This window comes from Pyricularia oryzae, chromosome 7 (genome assembly GCF_000002495.2).
Source record: "Pyricularia oryzae 70-15 chromosome 7, whole genome shotgun sequence".
Classification (NCBI taxonomy): Eukaryota; Fungi; Ascomycota; class Sordariomycetes; order Magnaporthales; family Pyriculariaceae; genus Pyricularia; species Pyricularia oryzae.
The window spans coordinates 1,780,589-1,808,412 of NC_017854.1; the positions used below are offsets into that span (position 1 = coordinate 1,780,589).

Here is a 27,824-nt window from a genome sequence, read left to right on the forward strand (position 1 = left end):
TCATGGCCGACGTCCAGGAGCGCCTCAAGAAGCTCGGTGCGAGCGCACGCATTGGTGAGTGGTGCCGTACAAATAGCCTGGAATGCGATGCGGTCAATATACTGACTCGGAGATTATAGGGTACGTTCTTGTCAACTTTTTCTTTTCCCAAGCCTCGATCGGTTCTCGCTGGAAGACGTCGCGCTCTTGTGCCAACGACCATTTCCCGGCTTGTACGACATGAGAAAATGGTCGATTCAGTGCGGAAGACTGGCGGTGGATTTGGTGGAGATGAGGGGAAATAGACTCTGCGAGTGCAGCACGACAAGACAAACCGACGGCTAACAAGGCGCCATACTGGCATTGCGATGATCTAGTGGCAAGGGAACTCCCCGGAGGAAGATGAAGCGCGCGCCCGCGCGGTCCGGTGGTGATGACAAGAAGCTCCAACAGACCCTCAAGAAGCTCAATGTCCAACCCATCCAGGCCATTGAGGAGGTGAACATGTTCAAGAGCGACGGCAACGTCATCCACTTCGCTGCTCCCAAGGGTGAGATGAACCCCTACTTGATCACAGCTGTAGCACGCCCTACCTTCTGGTTACGACCAAAGATGGTCTGTGTTGTGGCATGCAAGTCGTGAAGCAACCCCACTAACACATGAATTGATTGTCACAGTCCACGCCGCTGTCCCCGCCAACACCTTCGCCATCTACGGCAACGGTGAGGACAAGGAGTTGACCGAGCTCGTTCCAGGCATTCTTAACCAGCTTGGCCCCGACTCGCTCGCTTCGCTCCGCAAGCTTGCTGAGAGCTACCAGAACATGCAGAAAGCTGACGGCGACAAAGAGGCCGATGATGACGACATCCCCGACTTGGTTGCTGGTGAGAACTTTGAGGACAAGGTCGAGTAAGAAATAGACTACGGCCAACCCTCTTGACGTCAAATCAAAAAATGAAAGCAACATACTTTTTTTTTCATGCGCGATATGGGTCACTTTTCTGGAGCTATTTTGGGCGGGGGCAACTGGCGTGTTCGGATCAATGGATTTATTGAGCAAGCAAAAGTCTCGGTTATCTTCTCTTTGAGGAGCGGAGCAAAGGCCAGGAATGACCTTACTCCTTGTGTCGTTCCGTCCTGACGACCCAGAAATAACAGAAACATGGAACCAGTCCTCGACATTAGTCTGCACTGGTAAGGCTATCGCATGCCTTGTGATGATGTCGTGTGGCCACCAGGGCGGCTGTATGCAAAACCCTTCAAACGCGTATTGTTCTAAGTATGTCAGCTTTCGTAACAAAGGGCCAGCCGCTTCTATAACTAGCCTCATTGGCGATACAGTTGGATTGAATGAGCATTCCCCAAATCGCCTTATGGGCTTGATATGAGGAGGAATATCTCTATGATGTCGGTATCCGTGGTATCTTGGATTTTGGCTTTGCTACAGCGGATCCGAATGTGTCATCTCCAACATTTTGCACCCATCCGCGTAGGGCCTCCTCTCTGGCACGGGACTTGACCAATCTCCTGGGCGTCAGTAGATCTCCGTTTTTGACCTCGGCGTAAGTGCCGCTGTCCAGAAGCTTCTGCACGGCGAGGGCACCACCTGCTCCGACCAGCGCCGAAACCTCAAGTGCCAGACCCCACATCCTCAGCCTGCAGAGCTTGCTGCCTCCGCGTCTGTCCAGCTGCTTCCGGCCCTGGAGCACTCCATTAATAGTGCTCTCCTCGAGTCCGTTGCGCGACCAGGTCACGGCGAGCGGGCTTGATGCGATGTTGTCCCCCGTGGTGGAGATGCCTGCGGCCTCGGCGCGCGCAGTCACCGTCCGTTTGGAGTAATCAAACTCCGTCTCGGTCGTCTCGACCGTGAACGGATGGAACCCGTATCCGCCGGGCCATGAATCACTCGTTAGCAAGGGACTCATCCTTCCTATGCCCGGCGTGGCGGAGAAGGCCCGTGCGCATCCCTCGCTTGAAAATCGAGACTCTGGCAGAATCACGTTTCGGAGGTAGACGTTTTTGGGAGAGACGAGCAGCGAAGTTAGTGATGAGAGGAGGGATGTGCACTGCTTCAGGGCGATCTTGTCGGAGCACGACTTGGATAGCGTCCTTGGCGCGTCGCCGCGGGCAGGCTTTCGACGAACCACGCCGAGCTGGGAAAAATAGGCGCGGCCAGGCAGGTTGGGAATCTCAGTTGTAGTTGTCCTTGTCATACTGTCTTCAGATGACAGGGAGGGTGGTGTTGTTGTTGCCGAGTCAGAAACCGGAGGGTCCCAAAAGTCCCACGGTGAGGCGTCTTCTTGGGCTGCCATTATCAGCTCCATAGATGCATCGCCACCTGGTTCAAAGTCAATATCATCTGAAATATTCGGAGTGTCTGCCTTTGATGTTGTACTTACATGGAGACTCTGAGCAGTACATGTAGAGGCTCACATCGTCCCTCCACGCATATGGTTGTCTGTTCCAACCCAGACCTTGTACCTCTGCAGCTTCAGCCTCCTCGAGTTCCTTATCGCTCCTAGGGCGTATGTATTCGGATGGCCGCTTTCCCAGCGCCACGGCCCTACATTCCTCCAGGACAAAATGGTTGAAGGCCCGTAGAGCAAGTATCTCGGCATGCCAGTCGTGAAGAATGACTCCGTTAGCTTGTGACATCTTGTTGGCCGGGAGGCATTTCATGCCGGTTCTTGATGGATCATTGTTAGTTACTTTGCTTACTGCGGTATCAGACAATGTACAGCTTACGCAAGAGACAAGCACTGAAAGGGCGATGTTGGATCAGTCCCCTTTGCTACTATACCACTGAGCGGAACCCATTCAGGCACGCCATTGCCCCGGATTGGGGGTTTTCGCTTTTTGGGCAGCTTTGAAAATTCGTCCAAAACCACCCGGGTGACCTCATCTGCCCGTTCGTGCGACATCTTCTCGCAGCGGTGCAGTATTTGAAGTGAGGTGAGCCCATATATCATACCAATACTACTCCTGCTGTGGATACGGGAAGCGGAAAAAGGCGTTGGGAGGGGAAAACTCATAGAAAGGCATGTCCACGGGTGAGAGTTTTCAGGGGCCTAATTAAAATAGCAACCAAAATAAATAAATATCTTCGACATATCACACCAAATCTGTACACTTGGGTTACAAAAAAAAGCAAACTAACAACCAAACCTCTGGTCTAGGTCATGATGATTGACCTTGCGGTACCCTAACCTCAGATGCCAGTCAAGGACCACCACTTACTGCACCTGGCCAATCCATCCGGACCAATTTCTGCCAGAGCCACCTATGCGGTCGGTTGGCTACGGGCGTCATTATGGATAATAATAGTTCACGTGATCTACACCAAGCCAGACCCATTTTAACGATGAGTCAGCCAAACCCCACCCAAGTCGAATTGGAGGGCTGCAAGTGATGCCGCCTTACGCACAACAACAATTTTGCAAATTGAGAGGTGCCAATCAACCCCCGACGACGTCGACATCCACCCCGAACCGACTAACCCCGACGACAACAGCAGACCTTCAAGATGCGGACGTACGACGACACTTTCTCCGGCCAGAGGATCTACCCCGGCAAGGTACGGCTGATTTATTCATTTACTCGCCAAAGGACGGCAGGAGCGCGGGAATGGCAAGATTGAGACCCAGAGAGACAGATGGAGCGGCGGCTACACAAAAAAGACGACCGGCTCTATGACTGGGTTACCAAATAAATGCCAATCAATTGGCATGCGGGCAATGCCGTTGGAACAGCACATTATACACAACATGGAGGGAGTTAATGAGGCTGACTTGTGGTCCTGTACCTTTCTCTTGCAGGGTAAGCTCTATGTCCGTGGCGACAGCAAGATCTTCCGCTTCCAGAACGGAAAGTCCGAGTCCCTTTTCCTGCAGCGCAAGAACCCTCGCCGCATCGCATGGACCGTTCTGTACCGCCGGGCGCACCGCAAGGGTATCTCTGAGGTATGATGAACCCTTTCCCAGAGCCTACTAGGCTTGGTCTTTTAGCACCGAATAGCGACGACCGATCCGGAAAGCACACACACACACACACACACACACACACACTATATCGAAAACACAACCCCCGACGGATTTTGGAATAAATTCGTCTAGAGACAGATGGCTGACCAGTCGTTCGTTCACCCCAACTACAGGAGGTCGCCAAGAAGCGTACCCGCAGGACCGTCAAGTCGCAGCGTGCCATCGTTGGTGCTTCGCTCGATGTGATTAAGGAGCGCAGGACGATGCGGCCTGAGGCCCGCAGCGCCGCCAGGGCTGCTGCCATCAAGGAGAGCAAGGCAAAGAAGGCTGAGGCTGAGAAGGCCAAGAAGGCCGAGAAGGCAAAGGTTGCTGGCGGCAAGGGCCAGACCGGTCGTCTGACGAGCAAGCAGGGCGCCAAGGGTGCGCAGCAGAAGGTTGCCGCCAACACTCGTTAAGAAAACCAGGTTTTGTCAAGCAGATACACAAATACCCTTATCGGAACGAACTTCTTCACGGCGTCTTCTTTTTTGATGAATCCTGGGAACGACGGTCTCCGAAAGGCGAACATAGCATGATAAAGTTTACGGTCTCATGCAACGAACCTTCTGGGGCCATTGGGCAGGACGGGATATGTATGTACTGCGGCTGCTGTTAAGCTCTTTATTTACGGCGGCGGCGGAACGGACGGACTGGAGTCGAAACGGAACTTTTTGTCTTTTGCCACAGGGTGCTCTCACCGGGCTTCTTTCTTGCCCAACCTTGCGTGGCCGGTAGCATGGAATCATTTTAAAACCAGGGATTTGCATGGGTTATTCAGAGAGCAAAAAATGCGGAACTTGTGCTTTTTTTTAGAGGTGTCCTAAGTGTCCGCGCCTATTACTTATTTTACTTTTAGGGCTTACGGAATGATTCCGTATCTACAGCTTGGCCAAGACGGCCTCAGCGCCCGAGACGGCGATGCCGCCGGCCTCCTCCTTCTCGGCGTAGGTAACCTTTCCGTGGTCGACGACGATGGCGTACCTGGCAGTACGGCCGCTGTCACCGAGGTTCCAGCCGATGCTCTTGGAAAAGCTGATGCCGTCGTCAGAGGCAAAGATGATGAAGTCATCGTAGATGTCGTTGGCCTTGCCCCAGGCGCTCATTACCCAGTGGTCGTTGTCTGGAGGATGTGTTAGTGACGCCTATACTACTTTTGTCAACTACTTTGACGGTAACTCACATGCAATGAAGACGACCTTGTCAACGCCCTTGGCCTTGAGCTCGTCCTTCTTCTCGACGTAGCTCTTGAGGTGCTGCTCCTGGCACGTAGGGGTGAAAGCACCCGGAACACTGACGATGACAATTTTCTTGTCCTTGGCCTCTGAATGTATATCAGGTCAGCATGTGCTCCATGGAGCTTTTTTTTTGGTCTATACCAAACAAAGAATGCAGTATCAAAGTGGGTTTTCTTACCGGTGCTGGCGTTGTACTTGATACCGTTGCCGCAAGCGGTAACATCCTCCTTCTTGCCCCCCGTAGGAACGTAGGTGAACGAGACACCGTCGGGGAAAGCGTCACCAACCTTGAGGGCAGCCATTTTGTCTGAAGTGGGTTCTAGAAAGGGGGTTATGTGTGATTGTATAATTGTTCCTAGTGGTTTGGTAGTGGTGATACCTGGAAATGGAAATAGATTCGACTTGGCAATTTTACTACGTGGTCTCAAAAAAAAAAAAAAAAGAGAAGAGTCTCAAAGAAACAGGTAGAAACTTGAGCTGTTTAACCTTCCATGGGACTGGACTGTCTGCACTGGATGTTGTACTACTGTGAAGCGAAGTGGGTTATGATTGAACCCCCACCTTTTGCTCCGTTTTCAAAGGCCGTTCCGTTCGCTGCCTCCCCGCTCTGTGACGATGGCGGGGGTTAATCCGATTTGAAATCAAATCATCAACCAGCTGGAGTAAAACTCAAATAAAGCATATCGTTTTATTTTTCTTCTTCCAAAACCAACCCAACTAATGGCCCCTTGTGTGATGTCCTATTGAGGGGATACTGCCTATATTCGCAGCGTTATAGTTGGAGGGGAGGGGTTGATCCGTTGTTCACAGGTCGAGGGTGTGGGACTTGCAGGTGTTGCTTGGCTGCACACCTTGATGGCAATGCTGGGGTGCTAGTTCACTCGTAATTGCACATTTTGCCATGTAATTAGCACGTAGAGGTATGTAACAGGTACTTTTCTACCTACTTTCTTACTAAATATGGTTTGGGCAAGGTATTTTGAGATGTTCTTGAACTTTATTATGCCACGTCGGCGTGGAGGTTGGGCGGTATTTCCTGGCGCCAATATTGATCAACCCGGGCTTTGAGCTGGGATTTGAACTGGGCTTTGAACACTTTCGAAAAGGCGCTGAGTGAGCGCATACATTAGCTATAGCATCAATCAATCAAGTTACTTTCATTAGGGATTTGCTACCAGGCGTTTGTAGGCATCTATCTATATAGCAAAACCCGTTCTTTTGACTCACTCTGGTTCCATAATAAGTTGTCCTATATATACCGAGCAATTCCAACTTTCACAGCTCGACAACAGAGTCATTTTTTTTCTCACTTTGATTGCAGATATCTCTTCAATCACTGCACACCAATAACAACATCAAGACCTCTCTTTGCTTACTCGCACAGAATCTTTCAATTATACACTCGATCCACCCAGGCATACTCCACCATGGCCTCTGAGACTAAACCGCCGCTGCCCCCTTTTACAGCCGAAACGGCAAAGATAAAGGTCAAAGCAGCACAAGATGCTTGGAACACGAGGTTTGTCACCTTTTGCTATACATTGATGACTTTCTGACCCCAATTAAAAAGTATTCCCATCGCAGAGAGAATGGATTAGTTGCTTACAGTAAACACGCCAAACAGAAATCCGCAGGTCATCAAGATGGCATATACCCCAGACTCCATCTGGAGGAACAGGGACGAGTTTCTCACAGGGAGGGACGCAATCGAGGAGTTTTTGACCAAGAAGTGGTCCACGGAGAACGGCTACAAGTTGAGAAAGGAGTTGTTTGCTTTTACCGACAACAAGGTCAGTATTTCACACGGCCCTACCGATGGGATGTTATTGATATCCATGTATGCACACGAAATGCTGACAAAACTCTGATCTGCCACCTTTGACACGAACACAGATTGCCGTACAATTTTGGTACGAGTGGCATGATAAGGACGGCAAGTGGTTCCGGACCTACGGCCTGGAGGACTGGACCTTTGCGGACAATGGACTCATGCGCAAGCGCCAGATGAGCGGCAATGACGTTGAGATTTCCGATGATGAACGCTGGTTCAAGGACGGGGTTGACGTCAACGCGGTAGATATTAGTGAGAAACACTGGTAATTGATTCCTGGTAACAGTCCGTGTGAGTCGGTATGGTGCTTTTAGAGCCGAAAGAATTAAATATGGGGGAAAGTGAATGAATATTTTCTATATGAAGGTTTGGTCAAAGTTGTCTATTATATACTTTTGCATGCCAATAGCTGATAGATCGATGCACGCTATTATGTAGACTTGGAGAACATTGTTGCGTGCATCATATTACTCTCAATGTAAAATCCGACTTGAGCTCGTGCTCGTCGGCCTTGGGTTGGACTCACAACATGATTCACGCTCAAGTCGCTTGTCATTCGTTGGTTGATAAATTGGGCATGCAGCATACGTGCCATGTTGGATCAATAGCAATTGGGCACAAAGTGAGTGTGTTATTCAGCAAATGAATGCCGTAACCTAAAGCTACACTATACAGATCATTCTAATTTCAAATAATCAGCCGCGCCACTTGACCAAGAGCACCAACTAGTTTTTGTTGGTAAATCATTGTCCTCACCAGAGCAAACCTAGCAAGCCTAGACTAGCCAAAGGTAAACCCCAGCCGAATCCCTCCCGTGATGTGATACCGACGACAAATGAAACCCGAAAGACGCTTAAGCAGTGTCCTTCTTGACCTCCTCGTCGGTGTACATGGGGAGAGTGTCATCCTCCATGTTGGTCATAAGACCAGCCTTCTCCTCGACCACGGAAGCCTCGTGAGCGGCAGCCTTGCGAGCAGAGCCCGCGCGGCGACGGCAGCAGCGGCGAGACGGGAAGAACGACTTGCCACGGACGAACACGCGCCAGGTACCGACGATGAGGGTGCCAATGATCATGCCAATACTGGATAGTTGAGTTGGTCAACATTCTATTCAGGTCTCGATACTAGCAACGGATAGAGCAGGGGCAAAACTTACATGCTGACGCTGATACCAGCCACGATGCCGATGAGGATAGGCAGGATGATCGAGTAGCTGAGCTGCTTGAACAGGCTGGCCCATGTGCGCTGAGGGTGGTGGTGGATCTGACCCTCGCCCTGGTTGACCTTGTTCTCCGGCTTGGGCTCGGCTTGCTCGGCGTGGTGGGGAGCCTCCTTGCCGATGTGGCCCATCATGTTGGCAAAGTTGCCCATGTGGTGGTGGCTGGGGTGGTTGCAGCGGTGAGGCCGGACCTGGTTCATAATCTTGTCCATGCTGCCCATGAGCGCGCACATGAGGGTGCGGCAAGGCTCCTTGTTGGACTGAGGAGCCGGGTTCTCCGAAGGTCCCGTCTCGACCTGGGCGATCATGAGGGCGCCGCTGTCGGTCTTCTTCAGCATCTTGAGGTGGACGCTATCGAGACCCTGGATGAATGTGTTTCCGATCTCGATGACCTGGAAGTCGACAGCGACGAGCTGGTTCTTGCCGTCCAGGCTCATGGCCATGGCGGGGTTGACGCGGAGGCTGAAGCCCAGATCTTGGGAGTCGATGGGCAGGTGCTGAGTCTCGTAGTCGTCGGTATCAGGCTTGACCATCGCTCGGAGGGGCATGGGGCCAAGAGGATCCGACTCGGGGTAGATCTCGAAGCCGTTGAGCAGCAGACGATCGCCCGAGCGGGCATGGTCGATGGAGAACTCCAGCTCGAGGTGGCTAGAGTCACCGGCACGAGTGCGGTAGAGAGCCGAATCACCGGCCACGACGATCGGACATCCTGGGCAGTTGAGCTTGACGGTCTGGTCCTCAGCATCGGGGCCAATGGCGAAAGGGAGAGCCTTGAAGGTGGGTGCAGCGGAGCTGAGGTCGTAGGATCCAGGTGGGAGAAGAATGGCTTCCGAAGCCGCCGCTAGGCCAGCTGCGGCGATAACGGCTGACGTCTTCATAATGTTCTGGGGTTGTTGGTTTAAAAAGAAAAAGAAAAAAAAAGTCGAAGGACGCCGATACAAAGTAAGGAGAAACAAGTTCAGTGTAGATGGATGGTGGCTCCGATCGACACTTTGTTCAACTGAGGGATATTTGGAAAAAAAAAAGGAAAAAGGTCGTTAGTTTCGTGAAATGTTGAGAGAAACTGAAATGGGTTTTGGTAATTGGATGATGGAAAAGAAAGGAATTGAGTGGCAGAACAAGAAGACAGGACGAGAGAATTCAAGAGAAGATAAATTGTCACATCAAGCAACATAGATCGGGACACCCAAGTCAAAAGAAGGCGCGGGTGAAGGAGGCGAAGTCAGCCCACCAAGCGAACACGGCGATGACCACCACCTGGACCCCTGTTTGACTGTTTGCAACAAAGGCCGTCTTGACATGCCATACTTTACGTGAGGCCAATCACATTATGCAGATCCAGGGGGCCGACGTAATCAGTGCCTGAAGGGTGAGGCACAAAAGCCAATACAGTAAGTCTCCCGATTCAGATTTCCCCACTCTTGAAACTTACTACGACCCAATGGCCACAAATGGTTATGGGACACCGGGAGCCTGCTTGCCTGCCTGACGACCCCCAGCCATTTCATAGGCCCATCGCCTATCGGAGTGACAGTAACCACGTAAAAGGCCCCTGTTACGCAGGCAAGCAGACTTCTGTTTACTGAATTTCTAAATTTACTTTCTTGACAAAAAAGAACCCAGCACCACGTCAGCAATCGTACAACAAGCCACATCTTTAATGATTTGCGTCCATGCAAACATGAATTGAGGGCTTCTGAATCTAGGTGCAAGCTTTTTTTTTTTTTTTTTTCTTTCGGCCGGTCGCACCGATGAAGAATGAGGGGATCCATCCCATCCGTCCTTGTTTGTTGGACCAACCCCACGCTTGACGCTTGAAGCTTGACACGATGCGGTTGATCTAACGGCTTAACCAACAGTACGGCTCGGTAATGTGCCAGATATTCTTGGCCACCTCCCTACCCATGTTATTGCCTGTAGATTATTCTAGACCACCTACAACAAATACCCGTCAATCTTCCACAGCCTGGGAAACCTATCTACTAGGCAGGCGCCAACGAAAAACTTGTATCACGGTCTCCTCCGATACAATTTGCGATGAGCAAAATACCTAGTCAACCACAAAGTGTTATCTGGGGATATGCAATTAAATTTACAGGCATTTTCCATTGCGATTCCGAATTCTCAGCAACCAGCCAAGTCAAGTTGTGGCCGAATCATCCAAAGGACAACCATCACCCGCCTTGGGCATATCGGATTTTATATGACATGTGCAGCGACTATACCCGTCTGAGGCCATGCAGCTAAGCCGTTGAATTATATTTATCGTGTGCGCAGCGACTCGCCTAGTGTGCTCGTTTGTATTAGATTAATCGTATAGTAGTAGTAGACAGATCACTGCGTCTTAGTCTTATGCAGCACAGACGTTTGCTAGTCAACATGACTTCTGTAACCGGCAGGACAATGCTTTCCTTCCAAAGAGGTTAATCTTGGGGCGAAATACTGTCATCCTGTAACCACATTTGAACCTTCTGATCCGCTTTAAATACTACTTATATTACTCTATAATCAGAATACCGTGTGTTTTGCATCTATATCTAGACAGGTATGCCATCTCCGTCTAATCTTCGGACACAGCCATGTCTCGACACATTCCATCCACGTTATGCAGACACGAGTCCAAGGGCGCTATTTAAAACGGCGTTTCTATAGATTGCGCATAATGTTTCTTGGCCCGCCATAAACCTTATCAGGATCGGTAAATAGTTGGATTTTTGTACTAGAACTAGAACTATAACCTAGGTATTCCAGTGGTTCGTCTACCTCTGCAAACTACCGCGTATGGTTGTAAGTAGGCAATAGCTCGGCTCTTGTTTCCGAAAATCCGGAGGCGTTTGCGATTTCGTACTATATGGGACCCGGGACCCGAGGCCCGGCTTCCCCGCCTCAGTGTCGAGGGGACATGGCGACAAGGACTGCGATCAGTGCTATACATAACATGTTCCGGCATATTGTATCAGCTTCTGGGCCATCTTGTTCCCATAGTGGAATGATGGTTGCTCTTCCAACCATGGTTTCTGCATTTGTTGATACATGCGAGGCTCCTGCCTACCTTATGCTACATCAGAACAATTCAGAGTATCGTGGTTTATTCATACCCGTCCATATTCGAAGGGCAGGGGACGATGACTCGGCGTCGCCAGTTGACAGGTGACAGATGACAAAACAACGCGTTCCAGAGATCGGGAAGTGGGCGGTTTGTCCATCTGATAAAAAGCAAGGTGGGTAGATGATGGCAGGATAGCTTTTCGCGAAATAAAAGTACTCCAAAAAAAAACGAACAAAAAAACATACAACACCGAGGATTCCCCAGTGGTCACCCACCTGAGTACTAGTTCGGCCCTCACTGGTTTGACTAGGGGAGAGCGGACGGGGTCCCGTATATTCCAGTGGGTATGGTCGTATGTGCTGGTCCAGTGAATGGCGTTTATTTATATTGTAAATTTGAGACCCAAGACTTCCAAACACGATGTTTTGCGCTTCCAGAGACGGACATCTTTTGCTCCACATATTCTCTCAGCTAAGTCTCTGCTTCACCATCTCAATCTCGCTTTTGAACTCGAGACCACCTTTATAAAAATTCAGGGCAGTGACAAATCCCAAAACCTACCAAGAAGGATCGTGTTCGGAGAGCGCCTCGAAATCACACTCGATTGTCTGACCTTTGCACAAAATCACGGCATGCTCCTTGGCCTCCTCTTCCGTCTTGAGGAACGGACACCTTCTTTTTGCAGACGAAGGAATTAAAGTTGAAGCAGCCACCGTCACCAGGCTTAATCGAGGCAGTAAAACACTACATGTAAAAAAAAAAAAAAAAAGAAAGCGAATGATGTGGATGTATGTGACGCCGGCCTCGTCTGGACCCGTGGCTAGGAAAAAATAGCCACTTGTCGTCTTGGTCGAAAGGCCTAGAACCGGCCTGAAATTTCTTGAAATCTCTGTTCTAATGTCGATAACCTATGGTGTTGTCTCGGGCTCTATCATTGGGGGTGGTTTGTATCCGTCGGGCACTAGGTCTTGGAAACCTGATCCTTTGCTGTTCGAAATATCTTGTTGGCAGAAGATGGCGGTGTTGTCCTGAACTCCACCGAGAGGTTTGCTGGCTCGTACTCTTCGATGACATCCTCCAGCACGGTGTCCTTGTCCATGGCGTCTCGCGGGGGTAACCTTTTTGTGCCGTTTAAGGTGTTGTTGTTAGCCACCCATGTATAGTATACCAAGTATATGTTCAACCACGGCTAGAGGTAGATGCAAATTGATAAAACTTGGTATTCTAGCACAGATATTTAAAGGGCGCTGACAACAGCCAACTAACCCAGCGTAGAGACAAGGCCTAAGCTTACCTTTGATCAAGGCATCTATTGCTCCCTTGGTACGGGACGGTGTCGGAGTAACAACGTAAGCCAAAATATGTTATTTAGAGGACTGTTTTATACGCGGGATATACCGTCTTCGTCTTTTCCAATAACAATCGTTTCTAGAGCCAGGTTGTGGTGCTTGTTCAGGAGTACGAGGAATGATAATATAATGAGAAGCGAATGTGTAAGTGATGAGTAGTTGTTGACACTTGTAGTGATACAAAGCTGTATTTCTATTTGTCTTTATCATTTCCCCTTTGTACCGCCAATACGGTAGGCAGTTAATCGCAAATTTCAATCTAGATATGGCAGTCCGAAGTACTCAGATTAAACATATATCACTAAAATGCTGGAACTGCGATGATTGAACAATATCTGGACGTCAAATGCGTGGTACAGTGGTGACTTTAGCGGTCAATATTTTGTTTCATTACTCCGACACCGTCCCGTACTGAGGGAGCAATAAATGCCTTGATCAAGGGTAAGCTTAGGCCTTGTCTCTACGCTGGGTTAGTTGCAGTCACTTGATCTGGAGTAAAACCAAGTACACAGTTCACCCAGCGCGGCAACCGCTATGAGTCAATTCGGGGTTGATTGGCCTGACTATGTCTTTGTGCTGGACGAGACTGGCCTGGACTCTTGACTTGTTAAGTTGCTGGTCCAGGGAGAACATATTTGCCGCTCTGTTTGAGGCGAACACTTCCCTGGCATCTGTCTGTAGGAACAACACAACATTTCCACATCTCTTTCTCAAAGCAGGCCCCCATCGGGAACATGCCCGCTTGTTCAGAAAGAGCAAAGTTTGTCACAGAATAGTTTATTTGCACGAGGAACCAAACAAAATAGGGGAATGGTTCAGAAGTGAGACTTTGACAGTGGGAGGATGACACAATTCGAGGCTAGTATCTCTGACAAGATAGACAATGCTATGATGATTTGGTAAGAGGCACTCTAAGCCGGGAACAAACGTTTACACAAGTCAATCTCATTATATACATCCAATGCAGACAGTATACTACAGACAGAGTTGGAAGCTTGACAAATTATTAGAGGGAACACCTAGCCGAGGACAGTCAATATATTGCAGTCGTTTCACTCGCAACAAGCCCGGCCTGTTCCCATCAGCAAACTGCAAGGCAGACCATCTTTTCTGTTGCCTCCCACCGGGCCACGCAGCATATGATCTGGCGTTGCATATCTTACTCAACGCAAGCATTTGCGACATACTAGATACCGCCAGTGTCATACAAAACGCCATGGTTCTGGAGAGTCGTGCTTCCCCGCCGAGACCTCTGGTGCATGAGTGGCATGAGGGAAGAGGACCGTCTCCCGGGTAAGGCGGCCCACCGTCCTCGTATGCCGACAATCGCGAGAGGCTATTTGACGTGTTCAAGAGCTCAGGTGTGAATATGTTTATTCCCATTAAGCGGGCGCTCAAGGGGCGCTAGTGTAGGCTTGTGCTTACAAGCCTCTCCTCTGACGTCGTTCGCTTTAGATCCTACATCACGCCAGCAGGCCACCAAGTTGCACAGCCATACGACGATGCCTTCTAGTCTTGTAAGACCTAGACTTTACCGGTAGGACCCATGTTGCATTTCATGGACTATATTATGTGTCTAGTACTACCCAAGAGTCCAAAAAGGTATCGGGATCTCGTATAGGCATGTCATCGAACTTTGCAGCCTCACGTAATCCTTAGGCCATTACAATGCCACGCGAATGTACACCAGGTCTTTCATAGGCTACTAAGAAACATTATAACTGCTGCCTCGTCCTCACTGCCATGAGCAGCTGAGCAGAGGGCTGGGAGCGCGAAGCTGTAGCTTTTTTTTTTTTTTTTTTTTTTTTTTTAGCTCCAAGGAAGCTCTAGCTAGGTGCGTAATACATCATTGTTTGGTGGGTAGTAGCGCGATAATGCTAGATTTTGTACCTTTTCTCCGGGATACTGAAAAAAAACCACCATCCCCTTCAAATTGACTTACTTGGACCACCTACCACTGCTTCGTCAGCTGCGTTCTCAAGACATTACTTTCTTTCATCCATACCAGCCTTGCAGCGTACCAACATGCACTCCTGCCATCGGCAGGTTGCATGAGAACCTTGGAGATACTGCAATTTCCAGGGGTAAAGGGGCTCGGGGGCAACTGCAGACCTTTGGTGCAGCGTTCATCTTTCCCCGAGGCTCTTGGCCCGAGATTTCCCAAGTTAGCCTGACCCCCGATGTCAATTATGTAATTGTCGAACCGTGTTTACTCACAACGTGAGCCACCGGGTATTTCTTTAATGCAAGGCTGTCTACTTTTATTCCGATGTACAGGAGTATAAGATTGAGCGAGCTTGGGTTCCGAGCGACCTCCATCAATCGACGGAAAGCCTGCCACAACTTTGACAAGTATGTTCCCGTTGGCGCTTGTTTGAGCACAGCCTGTTGCTAAAGCTTGCGAGCTGTTTTTGTCCTTGTTCATCAAGCGCCAACTTTAGACGCCACCACCTGACCTTGAAAGGAGACCTGCAGTAGGGACAGCCCCGGCCAGCAAACAGGTTCCAAGTGCCGAGCCGTAGAAACAGCAAGTAGGAGACAAAAAAAATAGAACAAAAAAGTTCAATGCGATTTTTACTTTGGCCATGCGATTGAACCGCAAAATCCTGCCAAAAAGTTAGAGATTTGAGTCGCCAACAATAGAAAGTCTAGTGCAGGAGAAGTTTCTATCAATAGCCTTATGCCTGTTAGTGAAAACCCGCCTTGCGGCCAGCCCCTGCTAGGGGGGATGTGGGCCTGAGAAACACACCAAGGTTAGTTCTAGGTAGGTATTTCTGTAGTAGCAAAACACTTTGGGGCAAACCAGGTGAGGTGGTACCGTGTCATTAACAAATAAGTGGTTTGCTGCGGGCGTGCAAATAACCACAGAGTATTACATGCATTACCGAAAGGTAAGGTAGGTAAGCTAAGGCAGGTAACTTAGTCATAGGCCTTGAGTCCAAGTATTGTCGTGGTACTCCTCTTCCACGACGCAATCCAAGCTTTTGAATTTGACCTTGAGAATGCTCTTTTCTGACTTGTCCACAAACATACCAAACATGATTCAAGGAGCGGGGAAAAAAGAAAGGAAGAAAAAAAAACCTTCTCGAAATCCACGCCGTGCAGGGCTGAACGGAGATCCTAGAACACTAGTCGTAGGAGCGGAAAGTAGAATCAGGATTCTCGAGACGCAGAATTGCGTTGAGAAAGACCAAAAAGGCAACATGCAGTTTTGGATATGGAGGCTGGCCCTTAAAAAAAAAAGAAATCAGGGGCCCTTGAACATGTCTGACCCAAAGCAATGCTGATCTTGATGCTTGCATCAGGCTGTAGAAGATCAACAGTCTAGAAACAAAGCGCTGTTATTATAGAGTTTTGAGACTCTGGTCTGTAGCGGGAACACTGACGCGAACCTGGGAGATCGACCACGTCATGTATCAAGCGAGGGCAACAAACACCCCAACCCCATTCGGAGTGTAACTCGTGTGTAGGTATTTCATAAAAAAAGACAGTGCCCAGAGTTAGTTGGTTTTTGTTTTGTTTTTTTTTTCTTTCGCGTTAGAACAGAGCTCACTTTTGTCTCTTTCTTCAGCTGGCCAGGACTCGCCTTTGTCTAGTCCTGCGCCCCCCAATCCAATCCTTCCAGTGGGGGGAGCAGCGATCATGGTAAAAACCTTGTGATTCACAAGCGAACCGAACCCAGGGAGCGGTAACCCCAAATAGATCTGTTCTAGCATGCTTCCTCGTTCAGCCGATCCAATATTACCAAAAATGGCAAACCAGAAGCAAAGCTGGGCCAGGAAGAGATGGACGAAAAGCCTTTTTTTTTTTTTTTTTTTTTTTCCCTCTCTCTCTTTAACTTGACTTGCATAGAGCTGAACGAGCCCGCATCTGTCACCGTGCCGAGGCTGACGAGCGCAACGTTATCATATCACCTGTTGCAATATAGAATATGCAGAAGTAACTGATCTTCGGGAAGCAAATTTTAGCGGTGCTACAGGTAGCCTTTCTGTGACAGGCAGACGGGCTGACCGTTGATGCAAGGACGGCGTATAAGTGCTTCCTTGTTTTCAGGAAAGGAGTTTGCCGATTATTCTGGTGGGACTCTTGGAATCAGACGCGTCAAATAAAGTCATTGTTTGGGAGGCCGCCCTTTCTGATTGAAACGGGTCGCTTTGTATAATCAATAACATTTAAGCGGGACACCAGAAACCAAAAGGGCCATTCTTGGCGAGGCGAAACTGCCACTTGGCTACAATTCAGAGTGTGAGGCTTTCTTTTTCTCTCCTTCTTTCATTTTGGTCAAGTTGGCAAAGTAATGAAGAAAAAAAAAAGCAAACATGGGCAGAGCCAGCGGGGCCGCGCTTGTTTTGCCGCCTCTTGGGCGAATCGGTTAGATCAAGGCGTTCAGTTCGGTTGGCTGAATTTTTTGTGCTCTCGAGTTCGTTCCCTGCGATTCGAGGTCACTCGAATCAATTAGAGGTTCCATCCATGGTAAAAAGTCGCGAACGAGAGCGTGTTCATCCGCTGACCATGATTCGACTGAACTCGGGACTCGGAAGGCGGGGGGACATGTTGAACTCTAGCGTCTCGCAACTCGGCCTGAAACACGGAGAGCTGTGTGAGAATTTTTTTTTTTTTTTCTGCGTCCTGCTGGGTCGAGTCCATCCACGGAACTGGGTGTCTCAAACAGACCTTGGGTCTTTTCAATGACGAACTTGGAAAGAAAGAACGATGGGACGAAGATAAACCATTACTTGACTGAGCATAGGCTGGTCGATCTGATATTTATTCGGGTTCAGTGACTAAGTGAAATAGGAAGCATTCCATCTATACTAGGAAGCCAAAACCATATACCATCGTAGCGACGTACTTCGTACAACTGTAAACAGAACGGTTTTTTTTTCCCCTCTCGCCTGTGAAGATCTCTTGTTCTAACATTGGACGAGTGGACCGGATTTGCGGCCAGCCGAGTTGCTACCACCCAAAAAGTCCCCAGAACCCCACATAGCCAGAAACCGCATACCTGCCAACTGCTTAGCACTACACACACGTGACCTCGGTCTCATGTCACCAAGGTACGAACTAGGTAGTAGGTACGTACCGTCCGTAGTGGGTAGTAGTGAAAAAACACGCCGTTGTCACTGGATACCATAGCTTTGGCTCCGAACTTTGAACCAATCTTCAATTCCGAAGATCGATCCGAGACCCGGAAGTAAAAACTATTAAATATTCCTTACCAGAGAAAGAAGAGCTCTTTTGTATAAAAGACAATGTTTCTTGCATCGCGATTAATAAACATCCGTTGTCCAAGAAACGAGGCGTACTTTTGGGGCGTCTTTTTTTGTTGCAATTCGGCTAATATAACCTGCAATTGGAAAGATTTCCACCCACCACCCAAACTTCTCCTCCACATAGCATGGGAGCACTTTAAGGCAGGAAAAGGCTGCCTGCAATTCTTACTCCCATTAATTGTCTGTGGCTGCTTCTGTTTCTTATACATTGGAACGCGATGGCCCTATCGTACCATACGGCACCAACACATGCATTACCTCTGTAAGTGTAATGGTCAGTTGACAAGGGATGATCTGTCAGCCCTGATTTGCAACCAGGATCATTCACCTTGCTCTTTTCAAACATCATCTCTACCGATAGGTAGAACGCGTGCTGGGAGCAATTAACCAACCCAAGAATAGATTGGATGCATATTCTACTCGACATGGCTCAGTGCTTACGATACTAACGTAAACGTAAAACAATTAATTCCCTTGGCCGACTAATTAACGGTTCCCCTCAGACGTCCGACAGCCTAACGAGGTAGATACGAAGCGGCCTTTGTTTGCTCACGTTCCGCCTTGCGTCCCAGTGAGCTGCCTAAAAGGCGACCATGGCGGTTTTCTATCAGGTACCGTGTATACAGTGTGGCGCATTGTGGTAATTGGGGTAAAACCACGTTTCGGAGACTGTATCGGCAAGCCCCTATTCCTTTTAACAGCCCCTGCTCGAAGTAAGGTCGGTCCAGAATTCTGTTGACCACAAGCGAGGGAGGCTCTGAGTGCAAGGGCCGACCACCGTGAAAAAAAAGAAAATTTAATACAACTGTGGACGGTACGGTGCCACGTCTTGAACGTCATCAAGCTTCTCGGTCTCGTATTTTCCGAACACTGTGCCTGTAGCATCACGTACCGGTATCGCATATGATGTAACGCTTCCGATCCCTAATTTCAAGACAAAAGATTCCTTACCCATTCATACGCCTTAAATAAATACGCTGATGTGTTACGATGCCCATGGAGAGATGGAGAGATAGAAAGAGACAAAACACTGGCTACAGAGAGAGAGAGAGAGAGAGAGAGAGAGAGAGAGAGAGAGAGAGAGAGAGAGAGAGAGAGCACTACGGTAAGTGTCCGCCCGCAAATCTGCGTTTTCCTATGTTATTTGCCGCAACCGACCGACCGATCAAGGTAACACACCTGAATCATAAGTGGGATAAAATGCAAAGTGTATGCTATCTATCAATAGTGAAGCGCAGATAAGGACCGTGCCGTGCAGCATTGCGGCGCGTGACGAGTCTTTGAATACACATAGCGCTCATATTTCTTTGGTTCACATCCACCACTGGAAAGAAAATGCTACTCACGAGTTCAATACTACGACAAAAGAAAACTGGTGCCGAGATAAAACGCCATCAATAAGGATGAGGGGCATGGCCCAAGCAGCCCGGCGGAACCCGAGCAACCATCCGGGGATGTGGCGTCGCTAGCGTGCAGGTGGCGCTAGTCTTTTCTTCGCCCTGCCGTTACCGTTGCCGATGCCGTTGAGTACCTACCTATGCATCAAGACATATAGCAAGATCCAGCAAGCCGGTCACCATCCCGTGGTCTTTTAGTGTGCCATGTTTCTGCATCGACTAATTTGTTCCTAGCCTCATGATAGATTCTCTGTAGAAGCATGCGCCGCACCAAGCATCCTTCAGGACCATTTGCGGTCGTTGGCTGAAATCATCCATTGTTACGCCTCTTATCTGGGGAACCTCTCGCCCCCAAGCGACTGATACGGTAACTCGAGATGAATTTTGAAGTGATGTTTTTTTTTTTTTGGTTGAGCCATACATATTTGGATGTGGTACTATGCATGTCACGTCGTATTTTCCGTCGTACCGTAGAGAACCCCACCAGAGCCTCGGTCCCATAAGTATTATCATGCTCCTCTTGGCTGCAGTAGCCTTCCGCGAACAAATGTTATTTTTCCGCTACTTTATTCATCGGGCATAATTTTCTGCCTCGCGTACAATATCTCTCCTGCAGCATCGCAAGGCTAACCGTCTTGCTGCGTAGTGAAGGTAAGTATGTGCTTATTGTAGCCTAGGGGATGCAGCTTGTGCGATTAATTAAGGTGGTCACGCCTGATTGTCTCTTGATCTCCTGTTTCTAGCCAGGGGTCTAACCCCTGCTTGTCCCGCAAATCTGAAACGCCACTCCCGCGAGCAATGGACAATTCTCATTGGCTTACGGAGAATGAGGTTAAAAGTCTGCCCCCACCTGGATGGGTTCCTGCTGCAGAAAGCAGGTACGGATACAACCACAGACCCTTTTTTTTCTTTTGTCTTCCTTGTGGTTGCTGGTTTGCTACCGTGCTCCTGCAGGTGCACATTCATCCCATCCATCCCATTCAATCCCATTCTGCACGGCGATAACCTTTCCTGGTTTCTTTTGCGGCGGTCGTGCAGCACAGTCTGATCAGATCAGCCGAAGCTTCTTTTGGGGCCTTGACCTTCACTGGTCTTTATTGTACAAGCGATTATTGTCAACCTTCCCCTCGGGCAAGCACGGTGAAAAATGATGACTTGGCTACGCTTGGGGCCTATTGCATATTCTAAACAAACACTGCTAGCCACCCGGCTTTCCCTTTGCCCCCCTCTGTAGTCGTCTTGTACAAAACCTACGCGGAGCCTCGTCATCCCGCGCTGGTTATGTATATTCCGCTTGAACTTTGCCTCCCGTTTCTTGCTGTGACCCCGTACGTCGAGGGACTGCCACAAAGAGCAGCGAAAATTAACCGCTGGAAACAACGGCGGTGGCCTAATAGCGCAGCCACAACAGCACCAAGAGCAACCAGAAAGAAGACGGACCAGGGCCAAGCGAGGCACTATCAATCAGACCCGAGATTGTCCTCTCTCTGAGTGCGTGTTTTTCTTCAACGCAAGCAAAAAACACCCCACACGCACAAGCGCAGCAGCAAGCAGCAACCCACCTGCCCGTCCGTCCAGCGATAAACGAGCCGACCTGCGTGAGTTTGATCTGCCTCCTCAACCTCCCCTACATGCGACCCGGCTTGTTCAGGTGTCCCTTGTCTCGTTGGACGTTCCCAGAATCCACCAAGAGTGACCACTACTGCCGGGTACTGCCCATCTATCTCCCTGGGTCATACTCGGCCCGCCCACGCCTTGAATAGGCAGATTGCTCCACGGGGTTCTTGGCCATTTCTTTGTCTCGAGTCGTCCGTCTGTCACGACTGCATATCGAAGAACCCCTGCTCCATCCACATTTATCCAGTTACCCGCAACGTGCCATACCGTACCATCCATCACTGGCACAACAAACCTTGTCCTCGTCTACACCACCCCCCTGTTCCTACCCACACGCTGCCCTCCATGTCTCTCTGTCAATCGTTCAACCAGGTCTAGAGCCTTTTGTCCTTCCGATTCTCATTCTTCTTGTTTGCTTTGTCAATTTTACAATTTTTTGCGGTTTTGGTCTTTGCATGGCGGCGGCTACTGACAACATCTTCCAAAATTCCTAGTCGCCCTAATCGAGGCCAATTTCGTTGAATCATCTTTTTTTATTCGATTTCTATTCTTCAATTAATCTTTGGTTGGTAGACCTGATCTCACACCTCCTTGGACAGGGAAACATACATTCTTTTTCTACTTTTTTTCTTTCTCAATTCCTCGCTTTCACTTTCATTTATTGCTTGGTTCCTTGAAGGACACTTTTCTACGACATCCGCCGATTTACATCATTACCGACAGCAACCGCGCCGCTTATTTCAAACCTAGGGAACTGCTGGGATCTAAAACGGTCATCTCTTGGATATCCTACGTCAGCCACTCATTTCCCATATAGAACTAGTGCCCGCGGCGCAGACAAAGACAGCGAAAGCGCGCAGTACAGCTTCCCGCATCATCCGCACATTTTTCCCTTGTCACGAACTCGTACGAACCCGACTCACGAACTGGACGAAACACTGCATAGCCTGTCGAATTACGCATGCGATTCTCTTCAGCGAAGGATATAACTCGGTGAAGTACTCCTCTGTTGGGAGTGGGATAGGGATACTCCGTCCGTTAAGAGAACGGAGCAGCTGTGGAAGCACCTGAATGCTTCCGTCTACGGCACATTTACGGTGGCTCTGCTAAATGAGTTACCCTCAAGATGGGCGAGACATGGAGGACCGACCGACGACACCGGGATCAGTCAAGAGGGCCAGGGAGAGGGCCATGGCTGGAATACCACGGGAAGCACCAGGTTTGCCTATAAGCCCGAATGCTGGGCTTTCAAGGATACCACGGCCCGTAGGAGCTAGCCGAGATGGCTCGTCAGGCCCTCCCACGATCTCGAGACCGACGCCAGTACCTCAGTGGCCTCTCGCCGGTCCTCCGGCATCTTCAATATCGAAGCCAATCTACCAGCCGCCCCCAGGAAGGGGACCTGCCCCTCAGCGACCTCCTCGTCCGAGCCCGAGCCATGTACCTTCAATGTTGGATGCATCAAAAATCCAGGAACACATTCCTGTATTTCAATACACTCCGCAAACGGGACGCGAATCCGAAGTTTCTGTGGCACAGTCAATGGCATCATCTCAATCCCGTCCAACGACCCTCGACTCGGTTGGGTCCATTCCTGATTTTCCGCTACCCATGACTGGCGGTGTCACGGGGCCCCCGCGAAGGAGTGTCACACTCGGCCCGCCCCCATCCGCGCGACGCGGGGCTTCATCCTTTTACTCGAATGCGTCATTTGTCTCACCGATTCCAGAAGAGAGCCCAAGAGCCAGGTCACACACATCGTATGCTTCCAGTGCGGCTATGCCCAGAGAAAGCTGGGCCTCTTCAGTGTCCCCAGGCCCGAGTCCGACCGAATATCAGGATGGGGTGTTTGACGACAGGCTCCAGGTGGGCGGCAGAGATGCCTTCAACGATGAGGCTGGCGATGAAAGCCAACTTGTGAGGAGTGCGAGTGTGGGCAAGAGGGGCAAGGCTTCACTTGTGAATACGTCTACGGCAACTAGGGCGTCAGAGATCCCAGAGGAGGATGAGCGCCCGGCTCCGTCGCCCCTGCAAGGAGGTCCGTTTGGTCAGGGTACTGGCTACCGTGACTCTTCAAGTTCGGGAAGTGTGCCCAGGGCAAAGCCTGGCGTGGGCATGGCACTTACAGCCGACTCTATTCTGAACGCATATGGGGCAGCAAGCTCTTCCGACCCGTCGGATTCGTATAGCCGGCGCATGTCTGTTTCCCCACAGCCGCCAGTTTACAGCCACCTCTCCGCCATCCGCAGGCCACCAAGGCTGGACGTCGATGGTATCAGAGCTGCCGAATCCCGAGGCAGCTTGACAAGTCTACCGGACCTGATTCGTCGGGCGACTAGGCTTGCAGCAAGTCTCGAGAAGGGCCGCAGGCCAGCAAGCCGCTTCGACAGCTTTGACGCAACGGAATCTTATGGTTATCCTAACGCCAATATTGACAGCGAGAAGGATGCATCAGGTGAGTAGAGAGACTAATACTTCAAAATTGCAAGCGTCGAATGCGGAAGATGCTGATATTCAGTTCAACCAGATGATTTTGAAAAGCATCAATCAGGATTGTCAGACATGCTGGCGGCTTTCCCTCCGCCAGCTCAGCCTTCGCTCCCCCGTCGTAGCTTCAGGCAGAGTGTACGGGACTCCATGGGTCAGTCGTGGCCTCTGCCCGCTCGGTTCAGCACTAGCCGGTCACCGCCCCAACCGCGTGCTCTTGACAACGATGTGAACTCATTCTCGGAGATGAACCTGAACAACACCGAAAAGGGCACCCGCAGTGGCAAGAAAGAGGGCCGCAGATGCTGTGGACTGCCTATGTGGGGTTTCATCCTCCTCGTGCTCATCATTCTCATCATTGTGACGGCAGCTGTCGTGATACCGGTCGAGTTCTTCGTCATTCGTCGCCCGCAAAACAACATATCTCCTGGCCCTCCTCAGTCGGCAATAGGTCAATGCCAAGCTCAACTTACGTGCGCTAATGGCGGTATCAACATTGTGACGGCTCAAGGCACCTGCTCGTGCATCTGCACAAACGGCTTCACTGGCCAAACTTGCACTCAGCTGCTGACCCAAAGCTGTACGACCACCAACATCGTTGACCAGAACCCCAACATCGGTGCTTCGCAGATTAGCAATGTCACACTGGGGGATGCGATCCCGCGAATTGTTGCAGCTTCGCAGGCAACGTTCGGAGTGCCTCTATCGGTCTCGCAAATCCTTGCCAAATTCAACACGGGCAATCTGAGCTGCACAGCAGAGAATGCATTGGTAACCTTCAACGGCCAGAGTCAGAACCCCAATGGCCCACCAGGAGGAGTTGCAAACTTTGGAGTTAGTGACGATAACGCAGTCGTCAAAGTGGAATTTGTTACTGTTTTCGCGAAGAGGCAGGCAGAAGGCTTCACTACCGTTCTCACCGGACCCACAACCTTCTCGACAACTCTAGGCATCTTACCATCCATCCTACCGACGACAACCATCACCATCACTACCACCATCCGACCTACAGCACCTCGGCCGACAACAATGACGACGCCAGCGACGACGCCACCAACCACTCCGAGTGCACCACCCGCAAACACGCCAAAACCATCAGTACCTGCTGTTCCTGCGGCACCATCTTCTTCGTTCCCCGTGACGAACGAGGTGATCGACTTTGCGCGTGTGGCAGTCCTCTTCATCCTGCAGCAGGAGTCGCTGCAGACTGCTGAGCAGGCTCAAGGTGAACTCCAGCGCTTCTTCACAGCTGCTGGCGGAAAGGCGGGCACTCCGGGCGTGACAATCGAGCAGGCGCGGAATGTGACACTCCTGAATGGCAACTCTGCCAACCTGGTCGATTTTGCCATCGACCTAGGCGCAGGCCTTGTAGGCAGGGGAGCACGTCCCACGTCTGGAAACGCAGTGGTCGCCAGGAGTTTGAACGAGGCTGCCATGGGGAACCAGCTGCGGTCTCTCCCCGCGTGCAAGGACAACCTGCAGCCGGCATTCATGCGACTGTTCAGACGGTGAACGCAGCGGGTGAAGGATGGGACCGACAACCCTCATCATCTAATATCGGTCTGGCATCATATTACGACACACTTTATGACATTTATATATACACCCGTTTTGCCTCGACGGCTGGCAGGGCTTCCTCATCGCCACGCACAGAACAATTCTGCCTGCTGATGAGGTGACGCCTACAATAGAATCGCTGGCGTGAGCACATAACTTCCTTTCACATCTTGTCACCTATCAAAAGTACTAGATAAAACCCTCTTATTTCTTTTCGGAGCCAGGGCCTGGCGTCTTCCGCTCATTAACAACAAAATCAACAACAAACCGACGAGAACGGTGGCTAGCGGGGTTCGATCCGAAGCTATCACCGGAAGAGCGATTTCTTTTTCGCGTTCTGCATATATCTTATCATACCCACGAATTAATGCTTGAGGACGGCAGGCGACGGACAGGAGCAGATTGGAGGCGAGGAGGGATGGGGGGAAAAGAAGAGATACCGAGGAGTCTGGATACTTACGCAAGACATGCCCCCCCGGCAGATATCCTCACAACACACGTGTACAAATATTTTAAGTTGGCTTATTCTTTGGCTTTTGTGTTTTATCACCTGCGTGTGCTTTTTGAACAGCGTTTGTGACATATCACAGTGGGGGGTCACCAACAGCAGTTAGTTGAAGCGGGGCGTTATTGGAAATACCATTGCCCGGGCTGGCTTGTTTTTTGTACATCAGCAAGGCCGTCTATCTGGACTCTCCTGAACAAATCACGCCGCCGTGTGGCTTATTTTTGTCTAAATAGTTTGGATAGTTGGGAGGGGTGGCACGACAGAGTCTGAGCAAGTGTACCGTGTCTTGGGCCAACGTTTGAGAGGACATCCCTTCTGCCACGTTGCAAAAAGACTTGGGGTAATTGAACAGATGTTACACCACTATCCCATCCGGGAGCAATCGCCATGTTGAGTGAGGATTAATCTGTTTTGCGTATCAACCAGAGACGTGAGCTGTACTCGGGGCACGATCCCCACGCTGGAATACAAACAGCGCCTCGTCCTTAATGATGGATCGGATGCGATTGGACGTCAGCGAGGTGTTTCAAAAACTCATACACAGGGTTCAGGGTTTCCGTGGTCAAAACCGAGCCAACAAGACGGTTGACACAAGTCAATCAACGTCTGACAGGGCGATGACGCTTTACCCAAAGAGACTCTTAAGATGAAAGAAAGACGGGGGATTAGGGAGTGGTAGTAGTTCAAGGAGAGAAGAAAAGACCTACCTTTGCTGCAAAGCTGGGAAGTGGTATCTGGGCCACACGCACCCATTTATCGCTGCTGGGGCAGTCCTTGGCCGCCTCTTGCTCCATGTACTGATCCATGGTCATACCCGCGAAACCTGTATATCCGTTGCGGTTCTGCGTCCCCACGACAGCGACGGTGTCGCCCGTGTACGCGGCTAGGAGGGAGCGGGTGAACTCGCCCTTGCCATCCTGGCCAACTACTGGGCTGTGCGTTCAAAATAAAAGAGTCATCAGTATGCTTGAACGGGGCCAAACAGAGGGGGGAAAACCAAGCCCCCCTTCCCCACGAATGTTCAGGAAAAAAAGAAGAAAAAAAAAAGAAAAAAAACTTACTAAACCAGCAACAAAACCAAGTCCCTCCCACCAGCCGGCTCCTGGCGACGCAGCCACGCAACGCCATCGTCTATAACGGTGTCGTCTACCCAGTTGGCGCGCCACAGCGACTGCTCATTGTCTACGGCCAGGGTGGGGACGCCGTGGCACCGCAGCATAAAGGACCAGTAGCCGTTGCCGGAGCCGAGGTCGGCGACGGTCCGGCCGGCGGCCAGGACGCGCAGGACCTCGAGGGCCTCGCGCGACGGCACGGCGCAGCCAAAGTGGTGCATGAGCACTGGCAGCACCGGGTGCGCCATGCGCACTCGCTCCGTGGTCGGGTGCGGGCCGCACCACTGCAGGCGTCGGCACGACCAGGCCCAGAAGGTGAGGTAAGGGTTTGCGGGGTGGGTGTCGGCGGAGGTGGTGTTGGTCGTGCTGGGTTTGCGGAGCTTGGGGATGGTGAGGGGTTGGGTGAGGTCGGGGTGGATGAAGCGCTTTTCGGCTAGGAGGGTGGCGCATGCCAGGCGGATGGAGTCCTTCTTTGCGTTGGAGCGGAAGGACTTTAGCGCCGAGGGGGCGGATTTTGCTGGATCGAAGATGGAGATGTATGCTTCGACGTCTGGTTGTGGTGGGGATGGGAGCTGTTTGTTGTTGGTCAGTCGCGGGTGAGTGCTGGATTTGCTTTCATGGCTGCTCGGGACTGTGCAGACAAAAGAGGACATACAGGTTGACCGTCCTCGCTCCTCCTATACCAAGCATGGCGTCCCCCAACCCCGCCCGCCTCGACGGCCCGCTGCACCTCCTCCAGCTTGACGCTGGCCAGAGCGTGGTAGACATAGTCATCCCCAACCGGTATTTGGAAGAAGGAACGGATCGCGCTCGCAAAGTCGTCCTTGGAAAGCAGCTCCTCAGCGGCCTGGAGGGCGGAGACATCCCTGCAGCGGCTCTGCGGCTCAAATGGCGGCCGGCTTCCGACGCAGTGCACCACGGGCTTTTTAGGCCTGCGATCCTTGGTGATACCAGGCATGGTTTGGCTTCCCTTCCCTTCCAGTCGCTTGGAGGTTACCACGTATAAAAATGCACGGGTGTATTTGCCGCCAATTCGAGAATGTCGTGCTACCTCTATTATGCCTACCTAGGTACCTAAATATGTTACCCAGGTGGGTTAATTTAGGTTCATTGGTAAAACAAAATGCTGTCCCGTGACTGAGCTGTGGAAATGGTATGATTGAGAACTGCATCTGCAGCTGAACCCTACGTC

General features: G+C 50.6%; 12 protein-coding genes and 1 non-coding gene across 13 annotated transcripts; 4 read left to right on the forward strand and 9 right to left on the reverse strand.

Moving 5' to 3' along the window:
- Nucleotides 1-2: 2 nt before the first annotated feature.
- MGG_02713 (nascent polypeptide-associated complex subunit beta) lies at nt 3-892 on the forward strand (the record flags this gene model as incomplete). Its single annotated transcript, XM_003720999.1, has 4 exons — nt 3-54; nt 120-177; nt 357-529; nt 657-892. The coding sequence occupies 4 exons, from the start codon at nt 3-5 to the stop codon at nt 890-892; spliced, it is 519 nt and encodes a 172-aa protein (XP_003721047.1).
- Nucleotides 893-1,005: 113 nt separating this feature from the next.
- MGG_02712 (uncharacterized protein) lies at nt 1,006-3,208 on the reverse strand. The gene is made up of 3 exons (XM_003721000.1): nt 2,725-3,208; nt 2,379-2,665; nt 1,006-2,317 (listed from the first exon to the last, which is right to left on the reverse strand). Exons 1-3 carry the CDS (start codon nt 3,009-3,011, stop codon nt 1,380-1,382), a joined length of 1,512 nt encoding a protein of 503 aa, XP_003721048.1. The 5' UTR covers nt 3,012-3,208; the 3' UTR covers nt 1,006-1,379.
- Nucleotides 3,209-3,383: 175 nt separating this feature from the next.
- MGG_02711 (uncharacterized protein) lies at nt 3,384-4,900 on the forward strand. Its single transcript, XM_003721001.1, has 3 exons — nt 3,384-3,553; nt 3,795-3,938; nt 4,133-4,900. Exons 1-3 carry the CDS (start codon nt 3,503-3,505, stop codon nt 4,412-4,414), a joined length of 477 nt encoding a protein of 158 aa, XP_003721049.1. The 5' UTR covers nt 3,384-3,502; the 3' UTR covers nt 4,415-4,900.
- Nucleotides 4,727-5,762, reverse strand: MGG_02710 (peroxiredoxin type-2). The gene is made up of 3 exons (XM_003721002.1): nt 5,412-5,762; nt 5,179-5,319; nt 4,727-5,118 (listed from the first exon to the last, which is right to left on the reverse strand). Exons 1-3 carry the CDS (start codon nt 5,533-5,535, stop codon nt 4,877-4,879), a joined length of 507 nt encoding a protein of 168 aa, XP_003721050.1. The 5' UTR covers nt 5,536-5,762; the 3' UTR covers nt 4,727-4,876.
- Nucleotides 5,763-6,410: 648 nt separating this feature from the next.
- On the forward strand, nt 6,411-7,565 carry MGG_02709 (uncharacterized protein). Its single transcript, XM_003721003.1, has 3 exons — nt 6,411-6,752; nt 6,858-7,023; nt 7,127-7,565. The coding sequence occupies exons 1-3, from the start codon at nt 6,661-6,663 to the stop codon at nt 7,331-7,333; spliced, it is 465 nt and encodes a 154-aa protein (XP_003721051.1). The 5' UTR covers nt 6,411-6,660; the 3' UTR covers nt 7,334-7,565.
- A 352-nt stretch (nt 7,566-7,917) lies between these two features.
- MGG_02708 (uncharacterized protein) lies at nt 7,918-9,161 on the reverse strand (the record flags this gene model as incomplete). The annotated part of the gene is made up of 2 exons (XM_003721004.1): nt 7,918-8,146; nt 8,221-9,161. 2 exons carry the CDS (start codon nt 9,159-9,161, stop codon nt 7,918-7,920), a joined length of 1,170 nt encoding a protein of 389 aa, XP_003721052.1.
- Nucleotides 9,162-11,570: 2,409 nt separating this feature from the next.
- MGG_20360 lies at nt 11,571-11,686 on the reverse strand. Its single transcript, XR_001729815.1, has one exon. It is a non-coding gene; the product is annotated as a 5S ribosomal RNA (ribosomal RNA).
- Nucleotides 11,687-11,799: 113 nt separating this feature from the next.
- Nucleotides 11,800-12,075, reverse strand: MGG_17985 (uncharacterized protein; the record flags this gene model as incomplete). Its single annotated transcript, XM_003721005.1, has 2 exons — nt 11,800-11,852; nt 11,946-12,075. Coding segments are annotated over 2 exons (183 nt in total), but the record flags the coding sequence as incomplete, so codon positions are not given.
- Nucleotides 12,076-13,867: 1,792 nt separating this feature from the next.
- On the reverse strand, nt 13,868-15,721 carry MGG_15014 (uncharacterized protein; the record flags this gene model as incomplete). Its single annotated transcript, XM_003721006.1, has 8 exons — nt 13,868-14,017; nt 14,107-14,139; nt 14,212-14,244; nt 14,421-14,458; nt 14,624-14,650; nt 14,703-14,750; nt 14,899-15,066; nt 15,715-15,721. The coding sequence occupies 8 exons, from the start codon at nt 15,719-15,721 to the stop codon at nt 13,868-13,870; spliced, it is 504 nt and encodes a 167-aa protein (XP_003721054.1).
- A 1,415-nt stretch (nt 15,722-17,136) lies between these two features.
- MGG_17986 (uncharacterized protein) lies at nt 17,137-18,590 on the reverse strand (the record flags this gene model as incomplete). Its single annotated transcript, XM_003721007.1, has 4 exons — nt 17,137-17,277; nt 17,747-17,882; nt 18,188-18,214; nt 18,508-18,590. 4 exons carry the CDS (start codon nt 18,588-18,590, stop codon nt 17,137-17,139), a joined length of 387 nt encoding a protein of 128 aa, XP_003721055.1.
- Nucleotides 18,591-20,998: 2,408 nt separating this feature from the next.
- On the reverse strand, nt 20,999-21,247 carry MGG_17987 (uncharacterized protein; the record flags this gene model as incomplete). The annotated part of the gene is made up of 1 exon (XM_003721008.1): nt 20,999-21,247. One exon carries the CDS (start codon nt 21,245-21,247, stop codon nt 20,999-21,001), a length of 249 nt encoding a protein of 82 aa, XP_003721056.1.
- Nucleotides 21,248-21,329: 82 nt separating this feature from the next.
- MGG_02705 (uncharacterized protein) lies at nt 21,330-25,920 on the forward strand. The gene is made up of 2 exons (XM_003721009.1): nt 21,330-23,423; nt 23,496-25,920. The coding sequence occupies exons 1-2, from the start codon at nt 22,079-22,081 to the stop codon at nt 24,965-24,967; spliced, it is 2,817 nt and encodes a 938-aa protein (XP_003721057.1). The 5' UTR covers nt 21,330-22,078; the 3' UTR covers nt 24,968-25,920.
- MGG_02704 (uncharacterized protein) lies at nt 24,977-27,774 on the reverse strand. The gene is made up of 5 exons (XM_003721010.1): nt 27,288-27,774; nt 26,582-27,204; nt 26,228-26,453; nt 25,473-26,004; nt 24,977-25,349 (listed from the first exon to the last, which is right to left on the reverse strand). Exons 1-4 carry the CDS (start codon nt 27,588-27,590, stop codon nt 25,939-25,941), a joined length of 1,218 nt encoding a protein of 405 aa, XP_003721058.1. The 5' UTR covers nt 27,591-27,774; the 3' UTR covers nt 24,977-25,349; nt 25,473-25,938.
- Nucleotides 27,775-27,824: the final 50 nt, after the last annotated feature.

Excerpts from the sequence above, each read along its gene's own strand:
- MGG_02710 (XM_003721002.1), bottom strand. The coding sequence starts at position 5,535 with ATGGCTGCCCTCAAGGTTGGTGACGCTTTCCCCGACGGTGTCTCGTTC. Across the intron at positions 5,320-5,411 it reads CAAGTACAACGCCAGCACCG|AGGCCAAGGACAAGAAAATT; the intron begins GTAAGAAAACCC and ends ATATACATTCAG. Across the intron at positions 5,119-5,178 it reads CAAGGTCGTCTTCATTGCAT|ACAACGACCACTGGGTAATG; the intron begins GTGAGTTACCGT and ends CACATCCTCCAG.
- MGG_02705 (XM_003721009.1), top strand. The coding sequence starts at position 22,079 with ATGAGTTACCCTCAAGATGGGCGAGACATGGAGGACCGACCGACGACA. Across the intron at positions 23,424-23,495 it reads CAGCGAGAAGGATGCATCAG|ATGATTTTGAAAAGCATCAA; the intron begins GTGAGTAGAGAG and ends CAGTTCAACCAG.
- MGG_02712 (XM_003721000.1), bottom strand. The coding sequence starts at position 3,011 with ATGAGTTTTCCCCTCCCAACGCCTTTTTCCGCTTCCCGTATCCACAGC. Across the intron at positions 2,666-2,724 it reads TTTCAGTGCTTGTCTCTTGC|AACCGGCATGAAATGCCTCC; the intron begins GTAAGCTGTACA and ends TGATCCATCAAG. Across the intron at positions 2,318-2,378 it reads GTACTGCTCAGAGTCTCCAT|GTGGCGATGCATCTATGGAG; the intron begins GTAAGTACAACA and ends ACTTTGAACCAG.
- MGG_02711 (XM_003721001.1), top strand. The coding sequence starts at position 3,503 with ATGCGGACGTACGACGACACTTTCTCCGGCCAGAGGATCTACCCCGGC. Across the intron at positions 3,554-3,794 it reads AGAGGATCTACCCCGGCAAG|GGTAAGCTCTATGTCCGTGG; the intron begins GTACGGCTGATT and ends TTTCTCTTGCAG. Across the intron at positions 3,939-4,132 it reads ACCGCAAGGGTATCTCTGAG|GAGGTCGCCAAGAAGCGTAC; the intron begins GTATGATGAACC and ends CCCCAACTACAG.
- MGG_02709 (XM_003721003.1), top strand. The coding sequence starts at position 6,661 with ATGGCCTCTGAGACTAAACCGCCGCTGCCCCCTTTTACAGCCGAAACG. Across the intron at positions 6,753-6,857 it reads CAAGATGCTTGGAACACGAG|AAATCCGCAGGTCATCAAGA; the intron begins GTTTGTCACCTT and ends CACGCCAAACAG. Across the intron at positions 7,024-7,126 it reads TTGCTTTTACCGACAACAAG|ATTGCCGTACAATTTTGGTA; the intron begins GTCAGTATTTCA and ends ACACGAACACAG.
- MGG_02704 (XM_003721010.1), bottom strand. The coding sequence starts at position 27,590 with ATGCCTGGTATCACCAAGGATCGCAGGCCTAAAAAGCCCGTGGTGCAC. Across the intron at positions 27,205-27,287 it reads GGAGCGAGGACGGTCAACCT|CTCCCATCCCCACCACAACC; the intron begins GTATGTCCTCTT and ends AACAACAAACAG. Across the intron at positions 26,005-26,227 it reads TTCCCAGCTTTGCAGCAAAG|GACGAGGCGCTGTTTGTATT; the intron begins GTAGGTCTTTTC and ends TCCATCATTAAG.